The 23,231-nt window shown below is 51.6% G+C and overlaps 1 protein-coding gene across 2 annotated transcripts; it reads left to right on the plus strand.

Annotated features, from left to right (window-relative positions):
• Window positions 1-739: 739 nt before the first annotated feature.
• On the plus strand, window positions 740-23,099 carry NCAN (neurocan). Of its 2 annotated transcripts, none has more exons than XM_087816058.1 (15): window positions 740-759; window positions 3,517-3,596; window positions 4,552-4,974; window positions 6,430-6,604; window positions 6,699-6,826; window positions 7,277-7,570; window positions 8,448-9,044; window positions 9,227-10,672; window positions 14,456-14,572; window positions 15,671-15,784; window positions 17,543-17,701; window positions 19,088-19,170; window positions 21,435-21,579; window positions 22,516-22,698; window positions 22,954-23,099. In XM_087816058.1, exons 2-15 carry the CDS (start codon window positions 3,524-3,526, stop codon window positions 23,097-23,099), a joined length of 4,083 nt encoding a protein of 1,360 aa, XP_087672184.1. In that variant the 5' UTR covers window positions 740-759; window positions 3,517-3,523. The 2 variants fall into 2 exon arrangements, with proteins under 2 accessions (XP_087672184.1, XP_016066310.2); XM_016210824.2 differs by lacking the exon at window positions 740-759 and having other exon boundaries at window positions 3,524-3,596; window positions 9,227-9,695; window positions 9,729-10,672.
• The last annotated feature ends 132 nt before the right edge of the window (window positions 23,100-23,231 follow it).

Below are 23,231 nucleotides of genomic sequence, written 5' to 3' on the forward strand. Positions count from 1 at the left end.
GCAGGAGGGGGCCCCCATATCAGCCTTAGCCTGATGAAAGGGGGTCTGCACTGAGAGTGAAGGGCCAAGGGGAAGGGGTACCCTGTGGTCTCCCTGTCTTTTTGGCCCATGTTCTATCACCACATCCTGACTCAGGGAGAAGGCTCTGGGGGCTCCATCCCAAGGTGGTCCCTGTTGTTCCCTCAGACCAGGAGTTGGGGTGCTGTCCCTTCTCCCAGGGAGCATATTGGGTTTTCCAGGTGACTACCTGGGTCAGAGCCCCCTAAAGCACCAGTCAGAGCCCCTTAAAGCACCAGTTATGGATCCCCAGGACCTGTGAGGGGCACCAGTCTAATGAAGGGGGCTACCACAAGCACCTCCATATCTGACGGTGTCCTCACAGAGACACAGACCCCTGCCTCACCCCTACAGTTCCATCTGTCCATATGGTTGCATGTGGAAGTCATGGTTTGGTTTGGAGGCACAGGCGCTGGGAAGTAGGGGGCTGGGACCCCAGACCCAGCCTGGGCAGCAGCGGCCCCCATCCCTGTGCACAGGGCTTTGTTCCTCTCAACAGCATTAATGGGAGACAGCCAGGCTGAAGAGAGGGTTGGCTCTGGGCCCCAGTGGGGAATTGGGGGAAGGGAAGGGAGGTGGGGTGGGAAGACCATGGGACCCCAGAACCCAGCAGCCTCCCTGGCTTCTGCGCATTCCCAAATGGAAGATGACCCCCCCCAGCAGATGGGAGCTTTCTGTGTGTCTACCCCATGCCGGGAAAGGGTATATACCCACGGGGGAGGGGGGGCCTGGGATCCTCTATGAATCTAATGTGATAGAGATTGTCTTTGTCAGGAAACTTGTACCAGGGGCCACGATACCAGGTAGCAAAATGATATGTGCCCATCAGTCACGAAGGCCACATTTATCTAGCCAGGGCTGTGTTGGGGCTGGCATTGCCATGTGTGTGTGTGAGGAGCTGTGTCTGATGGTATGGCCTCATCAAGGGGTTTATATGGGGAGCCTGAGAATGTGGGTGTGTGTCTTTGTGCAGAAGACATGCTGCCTGCCTTGTAAGTGCCCATATTGTCTTTGTTAATGTCACTGTGAATCTTTATGTATGTGTGTGTGTCTCCTGGGCTCTGAGTCTGGGGTGCATGGCTGTGTTTGTGTCCCATGTATACAGTAAGGGTCCTCTCAATGTGATTGACAGTGTGAACCCTGGGTATGGGAGTTTGAGATATGGTGTATGTGCAGAATTGAACACTAAAGGGGAGACACTGGCAGGAGGTTCAGGTCCCAAAGGGGCAACCTGGGATGATTTACTGAGCCGGCTTCTTTTCTCCTCCAAGGAGTTCCACAATCATGCCTATACACTCATATACTCCCTGACTCCCTGCCAAGAGGCACTCAGACCCACAGATCCAGAGACTACAGGGGGTCTACTATGTTCCATCCAATGCACAGAGCTGCTGGGGAACTATGCACAAGTTCCCACACCACAGGGCACAACTCCATGGATATCCTTACCTGGACACAGTACCTCTTGCACACTCAGGCACAAACACACAAAAATGCCCACTGGCAAACTCACCCTCACTCAGCATCTACTGAGACAGGAGGTGGGTGTGAGAAGGGATGGACACACACACACGCATCCCTCTGCCACCACCCTGTAGACCCCTACTTGCATATTCATGAAGCTCATGTATTATTGATGAGGGGACAAGCCCCAGACAGCTCTGTTAATGTTCACCTCTGAAGGCCCTGGGGAGGAGATATTTTAAGAGAAGGGGTGTGGGTGTGTGAGGGTGCAAGTAGAGAGAACTGACAGTGTGTAGGAGGGCATATGTGTGTGTGGGGGGGTACCCGAAACTGTGTCTGTCACCATGTTGGACCACTTCTGTATATTTGAGTATGTACATGAGGCTTTGTGCACAAAAAACTTTTTTAATTCAACACTTATAGGACTTTAAATATATTAGCTCATTCTATTCTCACAGCATGAGGTACATGCAGGATAATCCCCATTTTACAGGTGCGGAAACCGAGGCATGGAGATAAAGCAGTCTGCTAGGATCATGTAACATGTAGGGAACAAAGGCAGGGCTTGAAGCCCTGCCATCTGAGCTCTTAATCATAGTTGGGGGGGGGGGGTGGAGAGAGAGTTCTCAGAACTAGCCTTCTTCTAATACCGTCCTGGGGCAGGTGGAGCCCAGAGACCTGTCCCACCCTCTAATACCCAGCCAGATGGTCCCAGTGTCTGGCTTCTACCCTGCTGTGCAGCCCTAAGCAAATCACTAGCCTTCTGGGCCCCACCACAAGTAGACAAAGTGGGCATAGCTGCGCATTTCTGCCCGAGTTCAGCACCACGGACAGGTCCCGGTTCGGCCACCCAGCAGAGGCCTTTGGGATCTGGGAACAGCCTTCTGGAGGGGCCAGCTCTCCCCTACAGCCCCCCATTCTGGACTCCACCCACACTTTCCTCTCAGGGCTATTATTTTATTGGGTAGAGGGGTGCAAGGGCTGGGTTTATAGGTGATGTTCTAACTCTTCATCTGCCCCCACCTCCTGAGCCCTGTTGAGTCTGTCCAGAGGGGCCCCCTTCCTGGGGTTTCTAGTCTCTGGAACAAAGTTAGGTCAGGGAGGCCACTGCTATGTCCTAGTGCTTGGAATGGGTCTTGCTTACAGTTCAAATTCAATAATTGTCCATTTTATGCCCATGGGCCACAACCCATGTAGAAGGCTGGACTCATGGCCAGAATCTCTATAGACCTAGGAGGCATCTTTGCCAGGCAGTGTGAAGTCAGGGGGAGGGGAGGGTGGGCAGGGGAAAGGCCCATCCTCCAGCTGGGACTTGGCAGTACCTCAAAAATCCCAGAAACAAGAATAGAATCTTGGCGACAAACAAATCCTGGAATTGAAGCTGAGAATGGTGTCATTCACAAAACCCAGATTAAAGGCTGGCTTGGAGGCCAGCCTGTTGCCAGGACTGGGGACCCAGGCAGACTGGGACTGGCTGATGCCCTTTAGGAGCTACCCCCCAAGTCTGATGGGGGAGGACAATTTGAAAAGTGGGATTTTGATCTTGCCTCTGTTAAGGTCAATAATAATAATAACAGCTGAAATCTACTTCATGCCAGGCAATTCTAAGCATTTTTATATGTATTGGCTCATTGATTCCTTTCAAGTACCTCATGTTATCCCCATCTGACCTACAAAGAAACTGAGACACAGAGAAGCTAAACTATTTGCCCAAGGTCACACAGTAAGGAACAGACACAGAGAAAACTCCAGGTTCTGATTCATTCCAGCACCCATACTTCTGACCATGAGACATCACTGCTGGGATTCTGAAGTCAGGTGGTCCTGGGTTTGGATCCTGGCTTTGCCCTTGCTTGCTGCCTGTGTGACTTTGAGTGACCCACTGGCCTGTCTGAATCCCCATTTCCAGATCTATAGAGGGGGGACTTAATTTTTCCATGCCAACCCTCTGGAAGGGTTGTGTTCACACCTCCCTCCCTTTCCTTCTCAATCCAGGTCCAGGATGGGGGCCATACCTGTCTGGGCCTCGGGCCTCCTGGTGCTCCAGATGCTGCTCTTGGTGGATGGGGAACAGGGTGAGTTGGTCTGTGCAGTGGGAGAGGTTGGGGGTCTGGACAAGATTGGGAAGCTTTTTAACTCGAGTCTTCTCCTGCTGGTTCCCTGGCTTGGAGTGGAAAATAAAATGAGAATAGATGAAAAGGTCTTTGAACAGTCAAAAGCCAAAAAGACACCTGAAAGGTTATTTTTAGTCATTGCCAGCAAAGGCTGGAGGTTCCTGCCTCTCACCATTTTGCTATGATGAGCTGGGGAGAGAGAGCAAAAGGAGGGGGAGGGAGGGATGGAGGGAGAAAGGGAAAGAAAGTGGAGGAGGGAGAGGGAATGGGGGAGGGAGAGGAAGGGAGGAATGAGAATAGTGTGCACATTGATTAGTGATGTCTGTCATGGACAGGGCAGTAGAAATAAAGGTCTGTGTTCATCTCCCTGGCATCTCTCCAGTGATGGTCAAAAGCCCAGGCTTTAGAATTGCTCTGTGACCATAGGCAAGTACAATAATGTCTCTGAGCCTGAGTTTCCTCAGCCCCCCCAAAAGAGGATGATGAAACATAGCTACCTCTGCAGATGGTTATGAAAATCAGATGGGTTGCTTGCTATCTATACGGTGCCTGTTACATAGAAGGTGCTCCACAACGTATTTCCCTCCCAGTGGCTACCTTTCCCTTAACTTCTGGGGAAACTGTGGCTCAGAGAAGGACCGTGACTTTTCCATGGCTACACAGTGAGTTAGTGACACAGAGAAACTGGCCTCTGGGACCTGGCCTCTAAGTGGAAGCAGAACTACAAAGAGATTTGATGCCATCCCTCCTCTGCTGCTCACAGATTGGGGTGCAGATCACAGATCTGTGCACTGCATCATGATGTGAAAGCATCCTAATCTCTCTGGCCTCACTCTCCCTACCTATAAAGCGAGGGAAATAGTCTCTGCTGGTCCTTGCCTCTGCGTTAGGTTTCTCTCCACCTTCCCTACCCCAGGTACACAGGACACCACTGCTGTTGCCACTGCTGCTGCTGCTGCTGCTGAGAAGGGGCTCCGCATGCAGAAGGTGGGGTCTGGTCCTATGCGAGCTGCACTGGCGGAGTTGGTGGCCCTGCCCTGTGTCTTCACTCTGTGGCCACGGCCAGGTGCAGCTGGAGAAGCCCCTCGGATAAAGTGGACCAAGGTGCGCACTGCATCAGGCCAGTGGCAGGACTTGCCCATCCTGGTGGCCAAGAACAACGTGGTTCGAGTGGCCAAGGGTTGGCAGGGACGCGTGTCTCTGCCTGCCTACCCCCAGCACCGGGCCAACGGCACGCTGCTACTGGGGCCCCTGAGGGCCAGCGACTCCGGGCTCTACCGCTGCCAGGTGGTGAGGGGCATCGAGGATGAGCAGGACCTGGTATCCCTGGAGGTGACCGGTCAGTTGAGGGCAGGGGAGGGGCCAAGGCGGGGAGGGGGAGGAGCTGAACCTGAAGCCCACCCAATGAATATCACCTTAGAATTCACTCCCTGAACAGTGATTCCCTTTCAATATTTCTGATAAAGTCACAAAGCAGGTCTCAACAGGTACTACTCTTGCTCAGTCTCTTGTGGACAACAGGATTCCATAGGATTTCACAACCTTGGTTTAAGTCCCTAACAGTCCTCAAATACCTGTTTAACTAATTCCTGTATTAAATTCTTGCTGTTGAAATATCCAGTGTAGTTTCTGTTTTCTTAACTTATCAAGGTGAACAAGGCAAATAAATTGCTTATTATTAAAGCAAAGTTCTAGAACAGAGCGTGGCACAGTAGATGTCCAATAGATATTTGACAAATGACTTAGTGAATGGATTGTGTGAAAAACATCCTGTGAACTCCTATGGGAAGTCAATGTCGCTTAACCTCTGTTGGCCAAGGGCAAGTCCCTGCATCCCTGTCCTGGACTATAGTCTTCCCCACCCAACAGTGTCTCACTGCATATTTTATGGGGTTAACCAGTCATCCCTTTTCCAAGGCCTTGCTTCTCAAAACCAATAAACATCAAAGAAAACTAGTAAGTGATGAAGGAAGGGATTTCCACTTACGGGTTTGTTGAATTCATTCATTCTGCCAAATATTGAGCACCTACAACATGCCAGCCTGGTGCTAGGGACATTATTATGACTGAGATGCAACTGCCACCTCTCAGTTTGAAAGATGGAGCAAAATGTTTCATTCCTTTGTCTTGCTCAGCCATTTCTTTCATCCCTAAATCAGAATTGGAGTCACAGAAAGCCCATTCAATAATGGGCTTTGGGGCCTGACTTACATGTCACCTCCTCCAGGAAGCCTTCTGTGCCTCCATTCCTAGACTAGGCAATAACTGCCTTTGATCGTCCATTGCTGCCAGTGATTCCCCTATCAATGCATGTACTTAATTCCTAAATGGCAGAATCGCTCACTCTTCTCCATGACTCCTGTTATCTCAAGAGTCTAGCCCTGGGCATGAAGAGTGCTATCTTTGGAGTCAGATCTTCCAGGATATGAATTCTGACTCTGCCTCAAAATGGCTGTGACCCTGGCCATGTCATTGAACCTCTCTGAGCCTTAATTTCAATGAGATAATGCTTATAAATGCCTTTTACATAGTAAATATTTGAAAATTCTAGCCCTTTATGGCCATTGTTATCAGTTTTCTCATCTGTGAAACGGGGGCATATCAGTCTCACTCCCCACCATTGCCCTAGTGCCATGTCTGGTGCTGAGTGAACAAAGGTGGTACAGGGCAGTGTAGAGCAGCAGTTTTAGTATTATTATCAGACTGAGGAGTTGGGGGGGGCATTCTGTAGAGGGAGGTCTGTTCTTGAAGATTCCAGAATAAATCTGCGCCGATCCCGAATGTTCCTTCACAGGTGTTGTGTTCCACTACCGGGCAGCCCAGGATCGCTATGCGCTGACCTTCGTCCAGGCCCAAGAGGCCTGTCGTCTCAGCTCAGCCACCATTGCAGCCCCACGACACCTGCAGGCTGCCTTTGAGGATGGCTTTGACAACTGTGACGCTGGGTGGCTCTCTGACCGCACTGTTCGGTGAGGGGGTGCACAGGGTGGGGAGATGGAGAGCTAGCCCCTAGGGAAAGATGGTTCTTGGGGGCCCTAGGAGCACACATCCTTGTCTTGTCAGGTATCCTATCACCCAGTCCCGTCCTGGTTGCTATGGTGACCGTAGCAGCCTTCCAGGGGTGAGGAGCTATGGGAGGCGCGACCCACAGGAACTCTACGATGTGTATTGCTTTGCCCGGGAGCTGGGGGGTAAGTCTGGGGCTGACAGGACCCTCCCTTTCCCTGAGACACTGTTACCTTCCCCAACCTAGATCCCCCCTGTCTCATCCTTCTTTAAACCTGCAGCGAAGATGTGGGCCCACCCCTTCCCTGAGCGTTGCTCCCCTCCTTGAGCCCCTCTCCTTCTCGGTGCCCTTTCCCTCTATCTGCGCCTCTCCCCTCTCAGAGGCCCTGTCCCCTTATCTGGGCTGCTCCCCCTCCCTGCGCCCCTCTCTTCCTTCCTATCCGCCCTTCCCCCCCTCACCGAGCCCCTCCCCCTCTCTGAAGCCCGAGATACCTCATTTGTAAAAAGAAGCTAAAGCGACCTCTTGGATCAGATCCGGGCTATTTGAAGTGAGCCCCACCTCCCGGTTAGGTTCCAGGGTAGGGCTCCCCAGGCACCCTTGATCTCTGCTTATGCCTTCCCGCACCTTCCCACAGGCGAAGTCTTCTACGTGGGCCCAGCCCGCCGGCTGACCCTGGCCGGCGCGCGCGCCCAGTGCCGCCGCCAGGGTGCCGCGCTGGCGTCGGTGGGTCAGCTGCACCTGGCCTGGCACGAGGGCCTGGACCAGTGCGACCCGGGCTGGCTGGCTGACGGCAGCGTGCGCTACCCGATCCAGACGCCGCGCCGGCGCTGCGGGGGTCCCGCCCCGGGCGTGCGCACCGTCTACCGCTTCGCCAACCGCACTGGATTCCCCGCACCTGAAACGCGCTTCGACGCCTACTGCTTCCGCGGTGCGTGAGAGGCGACGCACCGGGCAGGGCGTCCCTGGTGGTCACGCCCCCGAGGGTGCGTCAGTGGCGGCCTTGCCCAAGGGCTTGCCCTCGGCAAGGCCACGCCCCCGGGAGCGCTGCTTTCTGGTGGAGGCGCGATCTGGGCAGGGGAGGGACTCGTGGCAACCGCTCCGCGATAAGCCACGCCCCGGGTGAAGGACCCGCACCTGAGCCGGGCTTTCCCTGGAGCCCCACTCTTGGGTTAGTAATGGGCCCCAAGCTCTGGCTGGAAGTCTAGTTAGGGAATGGGCTATAAGTCCTGAGGTCCCTGAAAAGACACGTCCTCGTATGGAGTGTGTCTTACTTGGAGCCACGCTCAGAAGCACCCCTTGAGGAAGTGATACCTCGACTAGCCACGCCCCCTGGGCCAGGCCACCTCCCCAGGGATGGGACCAGGAATGACCCTTGCACTTGGGTGTAGCCGCAGCCTCAAACTGCAAACCTCAACTCAGAAGAGTTAAGTCTTCTACTTAGGGGGTGGGGGGAAGAAATCCACGCCCCTCAGGCGCTTTCTGCCCCCCACCCCCACCCCCCGGGGTAAGGAGCCAAGGCCCAGGTCTGACCTGCCAGGAGAGGTGAACACTGCCTGAGCTTCATCCACCAGCCAAGCTGTCACTTGACCCTTTGACTGGGACTAGTTGACTCTGACCCTGAAGTGGGTGCAAGCCTGAACAGGGGATAACTGCACCACCCTCTCTCAGTCTGGGAGATTCCAGAAACCACCCAGAGAGACAGACAGCCACAGAGAGACACACACACAGAAGGTTTGTGCTGCAGTATGCTTGAAGAACTTCCCAGCCCCTGAGCCTAACACAACCTCTTGTGCTTTCTCCCACAGCTCATTACCCTACACCACAACATGGAGACCCAGAGACCCCCTCGTCTGGGGAGGAGGGGGAGATTCTGTCAGCAGAAGGGCCCCCAGCCCAAGAACTGGAGCCCAGCTTGGGGGAAGGGGAAGTGGTCACCCCTGACTTCCAGGAGCCTCTGCTGTCCAGTGGGGAGGAAGAGCCTCTGATCTTGGCAGAGAAACGGGAATCTCGAGAGACCCCCAGCCCTGCTTTTGGGGTTCCCACACTAACCTCAGAGCCTTCCCTAGAGGCTAAGGAGGTGTGGCTGAGCACCTTGGAGCCCTGCTCTAGCAGCCCAGAGGCAGGCACTTCAGCTGGCATGCACAGCAAGGCGACTCCAGCCAGTCTCATGCCCAAGAGGAGGGGTCGCTTTAAAGGGTTGAACGGGCGCCACTTCCAGCAACAGGAATCCCAGCAAGGGCTGGAGGGGAGGCTGGTGGTCAGTGCCCCGCCCCCCACCCCAGAAGCTGCTGGGAATCATGTGGAGCCTCCCTTGGCCACCGGAGCCCCAGACTCCTTAGGGAGTGGCAGGAGCCAAAGCCCCTGGGCTGTGCTGTCCAACGAGGTGGATGTGCCTGGAGCTGGTGAGTGGGGTCCATGGAGGAGGTGAGACATGAGTGGGTGTCTGAGGGGGACAGGGGGAGGAGGCTCTGAATCCCTGCTGAGTCCTCTGGCCTCAGAAACCCTCTATCCCCAGGCAAAACCAAAGAGACACTCAAAGGAAGGAGCTGCTGAGAGATAATTGTCACTGTTGATATTGTTGCAGGTTCCCCTGGTGGCAGGAGCCCCCCAGAGCCCTGGCTGTGGCGCCCAACAGTGGTCCTACCCAGCATCCCAGGCCCCAGCAGGGCCCCTGGCCTTGAGCTGGAGGAAGCCAAGGGCCCCAGTGTGAGGCTGGCTACCCCCAAACTTCCCTGGTCCTCCTCAGAGGCCACTGCCCTGGCTCCCGGCCCCTCAGAGGATCCCAGCAGTGTTCCCTGGGAGGCATCCCCCATGGTCACTTCCCTAGACCTCCCTGTTATGGCCATGCTTCGTGGTCCCAAAGTATGGCTCCTACCACATCCTACACCCCTCCCTACCCAGACCAATGGGGTAAAAGGCCATAGTGAGGCCATGGCTGCTGCCCTACCTTCCCTGGCCCCAGAGACCCAGGCTGGTCCCCAGGACTCCATCCATCCAGAGGTATATTCCTTGCCCCCCTCCTTGGATCTGACAGGACAAGGTAGAGAGGCCCTGTTCCTGACATTCAGTGACCACAGAGCAGGAAGTCCCACGGCCCTCTCACAGGTAGCCATAGACACACAAGCTAGAGCCAGTCCGAATGCCCCCAGGGCAGACTTTGAAGAAACTGGAGGGACCAGCCCCACTGGACTCAACAAAGCTGAGCACCCCAGATCTGGCCCACAGGCTTCTGTGGTTGGGAATGTAGCAGCAGATTTCACTCCCACAGAGACAGATACTGAGCCCATGGGAGAGAGAGGAATCTCGGGGTCTGAGTCCGGGGCCTTCAACACAGCAGAGAGCACCACTTCAGGCTCACAGGCCACTGTGGAAGAGGCACAGGGCACATGGCCCTCACTGCACATTGAGGAGCTGGACCCCCGCCCCCCCTCTGCACCGTCGGGGGACCCTGGAGTCTCCCTGAGTTTGGAGCCTTGGGCTGCTACAGATGAAGGAGGTACAGTGGGTCCCATGGATTCCACAGCCACAGTGGACCCTGGTGATGCTGGTAGGATTTGGGAACCTGCATCCCTCATGGTTGAAAGAGCTGAAAGCCCCACCATGAACCCTCAAGTAGCTGTGGATACAGACGCGACGTCCCTCATGTCTCCGGACCAGGGAGACAAGGGTGGTGTCCTGGCCACATCCACAATGGACTCCTTCAGCTCCCAACCCCACCCAGAGCCGGAGGGCCAGATGGTGACCCAGGGTACCCTGGGAGCTTTGGCCCCTCCACATGAGGGCAGCCCCCTGGGGGACCCCACTCTTTTTCCTTGGACACCTGTGGCAGCCAGCATGGACAAGCCTGTGTCAGTGTCCTCAGGGGAGTCAACAGTGCCCTGGGACTCCCCCAGCACTCTGCTTCCTGCCCCTCGGGTCCTGGACAAGTTTGAGCTGGAGGTCCTTGCAGGGAGTGCCAGTGTGGAAGAAGCAGCAAGTGGAGAGGAGCCCGCCCTGCCAGGGACCCCTGCAAATGGGAGTGCAGAGCAGAGTGAGTTCAAAGTTTATGGCCTCATCCAGCCTACTGTGGTCAGGGCTTGGGGACCAGGGTGCCTGGGGAGCTCAGAGTGGGAAGATTTCTAGCAGGGAATGACATTGGAGGTGGGAACTCAGGTGAGTTGAATTGCAGAAAAGGTGCTCCTGAAAGAGGCACCAGCCTGGGCAAAGGCACAGTGAGAATTGGGGGAATGATGAGGCATTGAGTGGAGTTTGATTTTGGTTCAATTAACAACTCAGGTTCATGGCCACAGAGCTAGACGGTGCTGTTTAATGCTGAGGGCTGGCCTTCAGTGATGCCCCAGCCTGAGGAAGACAGAGCTAGACACAGACATCCTCCAGGTGGGGCCAGATGGAGGAGGCATAGTGGGAATTGCAGCTGGAATTCAGTGGTGTGGTTTGTGGGGGACCTTGAGCACAGGAAGAGTGGGCACTGGGGAGAGGTGGGAGTGGGGGCTATCACCCCCACTACAGACAGCAAACTGAAGCTCAGGAAGGAATGTCACTACCAACTAGTCAGTGGCCAGAGTTCAGTGGGAGCCCAAGTCTGCATAAGCCTTAGCTGCTCTTTGCCCAGCAGAATCCAGAAAAAAACACCACCCTGTTCTCCTGGAGCCAGGTCTGCCCAAAGCTCACCTGCAAATTCTGGCCCCTTTTTTAGATCCTGCCTATTGAGCTGTTTTTTTGGTCAAGTAAGCTTAAAAAAAAAAAAATCAGCAGCTAATTAAAAGGCACTTTTTCTGAGTTGTAAAACATCCTTATTAACACAATTGGTTTTACACTTGCTCCCTTTTTTGAAGACAAAGTGTACACGATGGAAATAGCAGGTACAGGGTTTCGTCACCCACCCTGTCACCTCTGGGCTGTGTCCAAGGCTAGATTTTCTTTTCTTAGATGCTCAGGAGGCAGGCAGACCCCTGACAGAGACACATGAATTGATAAAGGCTGATGCTTATTGGTGACTGTCCATGGTATTTGGCTTGTTTGAGCACTTGACTGGAATCGTCTTGGTTAATCCATATAATGTCCTTGTGGAACAAGTTCTAGTATGATCTTCACTGTAGGACGGGGCGACTGAGGCACAGGGAGGTCAAGTGACTTGTGCAGAGTCATACAGCTGGGACTGTCAAGGATAAGGTTTGAATCCAGGCCAACTAACAGCATGGTCTCTATCTCAACCACTAACTAGGCTGTACAACATGTATTTTGTTTGGGTAAAAATAAAAACCCAAAACCCTGAGGTCTTGGGAAGGGTGAGTTTGCTCTGGAGGGAGCAGAGGAGATTAGCTGTAGGGAATGGGCAGCGGGAAGGAGACTCAATGCCAAAAGACCTACAGAAGGGGTGTCTGAGAGGTGGGAGGGAGACTATGCAGAGGGGTGCAAAGGAAAGTGCGTTTGGGTCTCCCTCAGAGCCCATGGCAGTCGGGTTGGAGTGAAGCTGGCAGCGCTGAGGGGCAGGGAGAGGGGGGAGAACCTGGGTGCCTACCCACCCCAAAGCTTGCTGCAGAAATGCTAATGAGGCCAAAAATAAATGCAGCACCAGCAAGTGACTCAGTCACCGCCAGTCCGTGGGCAGCTGTCGGCAGCTTGGGTCACCTGGCGGGGCTCACATAGTCCCATGCCCAGCAGTCCCACGCATGTACACACACGTGCTGGGGCAGCACTAGGAACAGACACAGCCACAGGCCCCTCTGGCAATCCATGGGGGCACATGCCACCACCCCAGGGACTGGCCTCTGTCCCTGCAGGAAGGCCTGCAGCTACCTTCACTCAGTTAGCAAGCAATTATTGAATGCTGGCTGCGTTCCTGGCCCATGTTGAGACCAAGTTCTTGTCTTTGGAAGCTGACATTCTAGAGCAGCACTCTAGAACTTTCCCAGTGATGGAAATGTTCTGGAGCTATGCTGTCTAATACACTAGCAACCAGCCACACGTGACTACTGAGCCCTTGCAAGTGGCTAGTGAGACTGAGGAACTACAATTGTACTTTTATATGCTTTTAATGAATTTAGACTTAAATAGCTATATTTCCCTGCCATGTGGAACATCACTGCTCTGGGGGGAGGCACAAACACATAACAGCGATCCTAATAAATAACAAAATTATATTTGAGGTTAGAAACTGATCAGGCAAAGAGACAAGTGAAGCAAGAGATGGGGGATGCCAGTGGTTGTTTCTGTTTCTAGAAGGGGAATAAAAAAGCCCTCTCTAACCAGATGAAATTTGAACAAGCCTGAAGAAGGTGAGGAAGGAGCCATGCAGAGATCTGGGGAAAGAGTGTTCCAGGCAAAGGGAACAATCTGGGCAAAGGTCCTGAAGCAGAAGCCTGCCTGACATGTAAGAACAGCAAGGCCAATGTGGCTGGAGCAAAGTGAGCATGGGAGAGAGCAAGAGGTAGGGCAGGGAGATGTTGGGCAGATCTTGCAGGGCCCTGTGGGTCGCAGTGAGGACTTCACTTGTCCCCTGAGGGCAATAGGAAGCCATGGAAGGATCTAGGCAGAGAAGGGACATGACCTCACTCAGGTTTACATACGCTCCCTTTGGCAGCTATGGGGAGAATATGGAGGGTGAGGGCGGAGACCAGGAGACCTGGGAATTGGTGATAGCTTGTTACCACCTCAGTTTCTTGTAAGGCTTTGGACAAGCCCAAAACAGAAACAAATTCTAGGTTATAGGGGCTAGAAAGAGGGCCTTAAACTGGGTTACTGAAGCCCTGGAATTCAGTTTTGGTTCTCGTATTGTCCTGCTGTGTGGCACTGAGCCAGGCCCTTCCCTTCTCTGGGCCTCAGTTCTAGTGTCTGCAGTGAAAGTGCTGGACGCTGCCCTGACAAGGGAAGGGGGTTGGTTGGGGTAGGATGGGGGTTCTTGATCTGCCTTTCCCAGGCTTCAGGGTAGAGAATACCCACCAAGGCATCTGGGCCCCCAAGATGGGGAGGGGAGATCCTCCTACCTCCAAGGAAACTCAGCTGATGGAGGAAATGATTGGGGAGGGGGACAGGGACCCACGTTCCTAAATGCACCCTGGGTGCCTGGTGTATGCTGAGCAATGCTGAGACCCCTCAAGAGGCTCCAGGTTAATATATACAGAGCCAGATATGGCATTATGATGAGGGCTGTGAGAGAGGTAAACTATTTTTATTTCCATTTTGTAGATGAGGCAACTGAAATTCAGAGAAGTAATTTGTCTAGGGTCACCTAGTGAGGGGCAGAGCTAGGGATTGAACTAAACTCTCTGACTCCAGAGTCCATGGTTATAACCACTATAATCCACCACCTCTCCACAATGTAACTACTGAAATTGCACCAAAAGAGGTTGAGCCCAAACGAAGGAGATGATGGTTCTCATTCTTCCTAGTGCTATTCATACCCCACCATCTGGAACCTTATGTCTACCTCTGTGCTCCAAATTGTGAGAAATGCAATGACCAGCAGTGTATGTCCAGAAGAGAGGGACAAGTCAGAGAGGACACTTAAATCCATGTTCTAGAAGATGCCTTTTTAAGAGAAGCTTTGGGAAGCCCATTCCAGTTCAGTCAGAGAAAGGACTTTGTCACAGGCAGGGTAGCCCAAGATGCCTTGAGGGCAGTTTCTGGAGGGAGTAAGCTTGTTACAGGGGCACATGAGAGGAAGGTGGTGACTACCTATTGGGAAGTTATAGAGGGGACTCCACAGAGAGGGATTGAGCCAGAGGGCTTTGGGTGCCTGAGGTCTGGATTCTAGGAAGGCAGATCTAGTGGCCTGACTAGTCCTCAAACATGTCCCCTGTCCATCCTGCAGCCCCCTTGGATCCCTGCGAGAACAACCCTTGCCTGCATGGGGGTACCTGTAAAGCCAATGGCACTATATATGGCTGTAGCTGTGACCGCGGCTTTGCTGGGGAGAACTGTGAGATCGGTGAGTACCCAGACTCGAGATCTGAACCTGAACTCGTCTGACTCCAGAGCCCTGGGGTTTGTTTACCCCAGTGGCCATCCGCATGAGAACTTAGAGTTTACAAAATGCTGGCTTCAGATGCTCCCTTTCCCTCCTCACTCCTTAGATCCAGTAAATTGGCCCCAGGACCAGCCAACTGAGCTGTTATCCTGGAGGCCCAGGCTCTGGTATGCTGCTTCCCATTACTACCAGGCAGGGGTAAGGGAGGAGAAGACAAAGGGATGGTAAGGCTCAGATCCCTTCCTGCCAAGGGCTCCAGGGGATCCTGCCCTCTCCTGGATGGGCAGGGGAGTAGGTACCACCAGCAGAATGGTTGGATGCTAGCCCCAAACCCCAACACAAGAAATATGACAAATTATGAATTTATAACAATATAAATGAGACAATTTCTTGAGCTCTGTGCATCATCTCATCAATTTCATAACCTTCACAACTATACTAATTATAAAGATATAACAGTAAATATAAGTGATATAAATTCTTGAGCTCTTCCATTGACTCTCCATTCATAACCACCCTTGAGGAGTTACCATTATTATTAACACTGCGAAAAAAGAAACTGAGTCTCAGAGAGTGGAAGTGACTTGCCTGGTATTATATCTGCCTCAAGCACTGCCTACACAGGGGTGGTAGAAGAGGAAGTTCAATTGGATATCTGTCTCTACCAACAGCTTTGTGACTCTGCAAGTCCTTGCAAATGCTCCGGAACCCAATTTCCCTAGGTTCCACATCCCAAAAGGACCCTCCAGCTTTGACATTCTGTGGGTCTGTGGGCAAGAGTATAACCTTCATCACTCTGAAGCCAGGTGGAATGCTCTGCACACCCTGGCCCCAGCCAGCCCGGTGGTATCTGCTCTCATTAATGCTGTTATGTTAATCATGTGAGGCTCCACCTTCTTGACCTCCAGAGACATGGAGCCATTTGTAAGGCCACTGCTGCTGCACTTAGGTCCTGGATTGATAGGAGGATCATGACCCCATCTTCTGCCTGGTTTCCTGTGGGGACTGGGAACCAAGGGGAGGCTGACCTCTGATTCAGCCCCTTCCTTTCCCCTCCAGACATTGACGACTGTGTCTCCAGCCCCTGTGAGAATGGAGGTACCTGCATTGATGAGGTCAACACCTTCGTCTGCCTTTGTCTCCCAAGCTATGGGGGCAGCCTCTGTGAGAAAGGTGAGACTCTGCTGAGACCCCAGAAACAGAAGGGGGTGTGGGTGCCTGGCCACAGGTCTCCATCTCTGGTTCCATGGCTGTGAGTCCAACAGGAGACAAACTGTTTTTTTTGTTGTTGTTTTCAGATAAAATTCACATAACATAGAGTTAAACTTTTTAGAGTATACACTTCAAAAGGAATTCAGTATATTTACAGTGTTTTGCAGTCACCACCTCTAGCAAGTTCCAAGATATTTCCATCATTCTAAAAGGAGACCCTGTCCCCATTACTAGTCACTCTTCATTTTCCATCTATCCAACCCTGGTAACCACTAATCTGTTTTCTGTCTCTGTGGATTTGCCTGTTCTGGACATTTCATATAAATGGAACCACACATTATGTGTCTTTTATGTCTGGCTTCTTTTACTCAGCATCATGTTTTTGAGGTTCATCCACATTATAGTACATGTCAGTGCTTCATTCTTTTTTTTTTGTCTGAATAATATTCATAGTATGGATGGACCCAATTTTGCTTATCAATTCATCACTTGATGGGTAATTTGGGTTGCTTTCCCCTTGAGGCTAATATAAATAATACTGCTATGAACATTCATGTACAAGTTTTCATTTGAACACTTGTTTTCTTTTTTTAAAAAATATGTTTTTACTGATTTTGAGAGAGAGAGGAAGGGAGAGGGATAGAGAAATAGAAACATTGATGATAGAGAAACATCATTGATTAGAAGCCTCCTGAACACCCCCTACTGAGGATTGAGCCTGCAACCCGGGCATGTGCCCTGCCCGGGAATTGAACCACAAGCCCCTGGTTTCTGGGTTGTCGCTCAACCACTGGCTGGGTACCCCTGTTTTATTTTTTAAAAATATTTTTATTGATTTGAGAGAAAAAGAGAAGGGGAGAGAGAAACATCGATGTGAGAGAACAGCAGCAATTGGCTTCCTCCTGCACGGTTGGGGGTCAAGCCAGAAACCCGCAACCCAAATAGAACCTGCAACCTTTTGGTGCATGGGACAGTGCCCAACAAACAGCCACCCAGCCAGGGCAGAATACCTGTTTTCTTTCCCCCCTTCCCCCCCATTCTTTTTGGTTTATACCTAGGAGTGGAATGACTGGGTCATATGGTAATTCTATGTTTAACTGTTTGAGGAACCACCAGACTGTTTTCAACAGTGGCTGCCCATTTTACATTCCCACCAGCAGTGTACAAGGATTCCAATTTCCCCACATTCTCACTGGCACTTATTCTTTTCATTTTTGAAAATTATAGCCATCCTAGTGGGTATGAGGTGATATCTCATTGTGGTTTTGATTTGCATTTCTTAATGACTAATGATTTTTTCATGTGCTTCTTGGTGATTTGTCTATCTTTTTGGGAGAAATATCTATTTGGGCCCTTTGCCAGGATGGAAACTTTAGGTCTTTCTGAAACTATTTCCTGAGTTCCTAGGTCCACACTGAGGGTGTGGTCCTGCAGATCAGAGGAGACATCAGAAGTGGGACTAGAGGGAATGGGTGTAATGATTTTCCAGCTGAATCTGTGGCCAGCAACAAAGAAAAGAAGTGAATATGGGAGGGGTGGGGTAAAAGGGAGAGACCAGAGCCTCAGGGGGAGGGGGTTGGGCCCAGGGAAAGGGGTGACACAGCTACAGAGTGACCTTGGATAGGCCCTCTCTCTGGTGAACTGGCTGTGCTCATGGCCAGCAGGGCAGGCCTCTCGGGCCAAGGCCAGCCCCCCTCACACTACCTTCCTGCTTCCCAGACACGGAGGGCTGTGACCGCGGCTGGCACAAGTTCCAGGGCCACTGCTACCGGTACTTTGCCCATCGGCGGGCCTGGGAGGATGCTGAGAGGGACTGCCGCCGCCGAGCTGGCCACCTGACCAGCATCCATTCACCTGAGGAACACAACTTCATTAACAGTAGGGACTCTGGGATGGGCAGGGGTGGCCCTGAAGTCCTTTTGCCAGGGAAGTCCCCAGGATCCTGAAGACATCACCTTTCTGAAGCTGTGCTCATTAGTGCAAGCCGTGGCCACTTAATAATTTCCATGTGTTTATTCATTTGTTAATTCATATATTGACTTCATTCATTCATTCATTCATTCATCATATATTTACTGAGCATTTGTTCTATGCCAGGCACCATCCCAGGCACTTGGACGCAGCAGTGAGCAAGATGCACTTTGTCCTGTCCTCAGGGAATAACATTCTTGTGGGGGACATAGGCAGACAAGTAAATACCCAATTAAATAAGTTTATACTATAATTTAGCTGGCCCTAAATATGCTGATGACAAATAAAATGGCCAGGGGATAGAGGGCAATGGGGAAGCATTTGTGATGTGTGGGATAAAATGAGGAAGGAGCTGTCCAGGGACCTAGGAAGAGTGTCGCATTAATTAAATCCAGCATTTATTGATTCATTCATTAACCCTTCTGCCATCTGTTCATCCATCCATTTATTCACATTTCCTCTATCCCATCCCCTAATTCTTTCTTTCTTTCTTTTTATTTTGGCTTTTAAAAGACTTTATTGGGGAAACATACATGGGTGGGAACTGTCCTGGGAAACATCTCAGGACACTGTCCTCCATCTCACTGGGCGGCTGCAGTCTCCAGGGGCCCCTGCTCAGAAGCATCTGACCAGTCTCAGTGGGGGCCTCATCTGTGACTCCTGGAGGGGCCCAGCCCAGGGGGTGGCCACTACCCCCTACCCCCCACCCCCCACTCCTGTCCCTTAATTCTTTCATTTGTTCATTCCCTGGGTCACTCGTTTCTTTTTCTTCGCTGCAATCAAACATCTTCTTCTACTTCCTCTGTCCTCAGTAACTAACTGGTTCACTGGGTCTCCCTGCTGCCCTGTCTAGAGCCACCTGTGGGCTCTCCTGTCCCTTATTCTCATTTCTGCAAAGATCTGACGTGTCTTTGTTTATTCCTTACTCTGGCCATTTGTTTAAGCCACAAATCATGGCAAGGCCAGTGCCAAATAACAGCCCTTTCTGTGCCCCACCGCTACTCCTCAGGTTAGAGAGCAGCCAGAGCCCCAATCTGCTGAGAAGTGGGGGGACCTGGCCTCCAGCCTGTGCCCAGGCTGAAGGAGGGTGGGTCCTCCCTGACCCCTCCTCCTACCTTTGGTTCCTACCCCACCTCCACCCTTCCACCTCCATCCCCTTTCCCCTCCAGTCCACCTCCAGGCGGGGGAAGGGGCTGGGTCCTCCCCTCCTATCCCCCCACCCCGCCTACAGCTGGCACCCTAGGCATTGGGGAGAGGCAGGGGCCCAGCCCTGAAGAACCCCGAACCCCGCAGGCTTTGGGCGTGAAAACACATGGATTGGCCTGAATGACAGGATCGTGGAGAGGGATTTCCAGTGGACGGACAACACAGGGCTGGTGAGTGACGGGAGCCTGGGTCTCTGCTACCAGGCTGCTGACTAGGGTCCCACCTAGAACAGAGGGATATGGGTGAGCCCCATGGCTCTTTGCTTTGGCCTCACTTTACCTGGTTGTGCAGATCAGCCATCAGAGGTCTGGAGTGGCGAATGAACTTCAGCGAAGCCCCAAAGCACCCAGCTTCCTAGCCCTGTAGAGGGCCCATCCATCTAGTGACTGAGGCTAGAAACCCTGGACTGGGGACAACTCCTTTGCTCACACTGCCTGGCCCTCCAGCTGTGGGCTCTGAGATGCTCCCATTTCCCTACATGCCCCTGCGGGCTCAGCCTATGTTATCCCTCACTGGGACCCCTGCAGCAGCCCCCACACTCTCACACACACCTGCTACCTACACTCCTGCCCCTCTACCTGGTGGCCATGGGGACCTTTAAAAATTGAGGTGAAATTCACATAATAGAAAATTAATCATTTTAAAGTGTATAATTCAGTGGCATTTAGTATGTTCACAGCATTGTGCAACCACCATCTCTGTCTAGTTCCAGAATACTTTCAGCACCCTGAAGGGAAATCCTGTACGCGGGACCTTTTAAAAGCCATACACCAGATCAAGATTCTCCCTGCTTGAAGCCCTGTCAGACTCTCCCCATGGTTCTCCAGATAAAGACCCACCTTCTTGTGCTGTGCAGAACAGTCTGGCAGTTCCTCAAAAAGTTAACCATAGAATTCACACATGACCCAGCAATTCCACTCCTAGGAATGTGCCCAAAAGAAGTGAAAGCAGGGACTCAGATACTGGTACACACATGTTCACAGCAGCACTGGTCATAATTGCCAAAAGGAACAACCCAAATGTCCATCAACAGATGAACACATACACAAAGTGTGGTCCAACCAAATGATAAATACAGTGAAAAAGGAATGAAGCACCGACACACACCACAATGTGGATAAAACTGGAAAACATGATTCTCCATGAAAGAAGCCAGACCTGGCCGGGTAGCTAGCTCCGTTGGTTAGAGAGTCATTCCAATACACCAAAGTTATGGGTTTGATCCCCAGTCAGGGCACATACAAGAATCAACCAATGAATGCATAAATAAGTGGCACAACAAATCAATGTTTCTCTCTCCCAAAATTCATAAAAAAGTGGGTGATCTAAGAAAGAAGCCAGACTTAAAAGTACACATATTCTATGATTCCATTTTTATGTATTTGCCCTGTTCTGGACATTTCATATAGACAGAAAGTAGATTTGTGGTTGCCAGGGGCTGGGGGAGGGGGGATGGAGAGTTACTGCTAATGGGACAGTGTTTCTGTTTGGTGTGATGAAAAAGTTCTGGCAACAGACAGTGGTGATGGTAGTACAGCTTTGTGGATCTAATTAATGGCAATGAACTGGGCACTTAAAAATTATTAAAATAAGCCCTGGTTGGTGTGCGCGCTCAGCGGTTAGAGCGTCGGCCTGCACACCAAAGTGTTGCAGGTTTGATTGCCCCTGATCAAGGGCAAGTAACTGGGTTGCAGGTTCAATCCCTGGCAACCAATTGATGTATCTCTCCTACAGCAATGTTTCTCTCTCTTTCTCTCCCCCTCCCTCCCTCCCTTTCACTCTCTCTAAAAATCAATGGAAAAATATCCTTGAGTGAGAATTAACAAAAAAATTATTAAAATGGTAAATTTTGTTATATGTATTTTACCATAATTGAAAAAGAATCCACCTCTTCTCCTCCACTGACCCCTGCCCACTCTCTGACCATACCCAAACTCCATCAAGCATCTTCGAACCCACTAGCCTCTGTTCCATTCCTCAAACAGGACGAGTTCAGTCCTGCCTCTGGGCCTTTGCACTAGCTGTTTCCTCTGCTTGCTCTCTGCCTGCATCATTCTTTTCCTTGAGTCTTCAGCTCTCCTGTTGCTTCCTCAGGGAAGCCATTATGGACTTCCAGGCTGAGGTCACCTTTTGTTCAACTATTTATCTAACCCATATTGGAGTGACCCATATTGGAAACAGACTATCAGGGAGCAAGACAGGAGGGAGGGACATGAGGGAGGGGGGTATTGTAGCCTCCCAGCCCGAGGAGAGGTGACTCAAATTGCACTGGCAGCCACCCTCAGGGCAGGCAGAACAGTGCCCATTATAGAGATAGAAACACTGAGTCCCTAAGAGTTTGAGTGGTCTGCCAGGGGAGCCCCATGGTGGACAGTGCCAGAGTCTGAGTCAAGATACTGGTTCCCTGAGCACTCCCCGCTCCACGTTTCTGCAGCAATATGAGAACTGGAGAGAGAACCAACCAGACAATTTCTTCGCGGGCGGGGAGGATTGTGTGGTGATGGTGGCACATGAAAGCGGGCGCTGGAACGACGTTCCCTGCAACTACAACCTTCCCTATGTCTGTAAGAAGGGCACAGGTACGATGTCACCCTCCCCCCTTTCCCTCCTGTGGCTCACATTCCCAGGTTCATGGTTTTTTTCAAGTGTGTAAATGTAAGAGTCAGCCCCGCTCAATTTTCACTCTCCAGCACTGTATGGGAGTGCCCATTTTTTCCCACCCTTGCCAACTTGATGCATTCTCAAACTTTCTGTTCTTTGTTCATCTGAGTCAGGGGTGGGGAATGTCTGGTCTGCAAAATCATTTGGTCTGGCCCTGCCAAGGCAACAGCAGCCGGGACTTGAAATTCAAGAAATTTAGGAGCTTTTTCATAGTTAATTTCTAAGTTGATAATTTTGTATGGCCTGCGAATGATGTTATAAATGGCCTTTGGCAGAAAAAAGGTTCCCCACCCCTGACCTAAGTGATGAAAAAAAATAGTACCTCAGCGTTATTGTAGTTTGCACATCAAGGATGAGAATGACGGGCTATTCATATATTGATAGACTATCTATATGTATTTATTTTCCTGTGACCTGCCAGTTCATCTCCTTTGACTAATTTTTTATCAGTTTGTTGGTCTTATTGATTTGTAAGAGCTCTTTACATATTAAGAAAACATTGTCATGCATTCTCATCACCACCTTTCTCTTATACTTTTGTTCATTCTTGCTTCCATTTCTTTGCAAGTTATCATATCCTGACTTCCTTTCATTTGCTCAAATTATTCTTACCTCCCATTTCCTTCATTCCTGTCATGCCTAGGAATTGGGGGGTGGCATGTGTCCAGAAGGTGTCTGCCTGGAAGGGGCTCCTGGTCTGGGGGGAAGAGACAGACACAGTCGCTTCTAGAGCCCTGTGAGGTCACAGCTGTGCAAAGGGCAGGACCTGGATAGGTGTGTCATTCCTAACAAGAAGAAACCAGTTCAGCCCCCACTGGGGCAGCTTTCCTAACTGGAGGTTGCTCTGTCCCCAGTGCTGTGTGGTCCGCCTCCAGCAGTGGAGAATGCTTCACTCATCGGTGCCCGCAAGGCCAAGTATAACATCCATGCCACTGTGCGCTACCAGTGCGATGAAGGATTTGTCCAGCACCACATGTCCGTCATCCGGTGCCAGAGTAATGGCAAGTGGGACTGGCCCCAAATTGTCTGTACCAAACGTAAGTGGCTGCCCCCAGACAACCCAACATGTTTCCAGCTATTTGTAGTCTCCAGTTAAAACATTTTATGACTATATACACTGATTTGACTAAATGCCTGCCTGCTAATACAGCCTTGCAGATAAGTGAGAACTTAGCAGCTTGCCTGATGTTTCCTCCATTTGCCCTCCCCCCCCCCCCAGGAGGCCCGCTGCCTCAGGCCACTGCCTCTTACCACCTTTTGCTACTTCCCTGTCTTCCTTCGTTTCCCTGCAGCCAGAAGGTCCCATCGGATGCGGCGACACCATCACCACCACCAACACCACCACCAACATCACCACCACAAATCACGCAAGGAGCGCAGAAAACACAAGAAACACCTGGCGGAGGACTGGGAGAAGGAGGAGGGGAATTTCTGCTGAAGAACCAGGCAAAAGAAAGCACAGCACCCTTCCCACACCTCCTCTGGAGCCTTCCCTGGGGAAACAGAGCCCAGAGAGAAACAAGAGGGTCCAGAAGCCCCTGAGCCCCCAACCACATCCCCCATAACCCTT

Source organism: Miniopterus natalensis, chromosome 4, assembly GCF_054644295.1.
Source record: "Miniopterus natalensis isolate mMinNat1 chromosome 4, mMinNat1.hap1, whole genome shotgun sequence".
Classification (NCBI taxonomy): Eukaryota; Metazoa; Chordata; class Mammalia; order Chiroptera; family Miniopteridae; genus Miniopterus; species Miniopterus natalensis.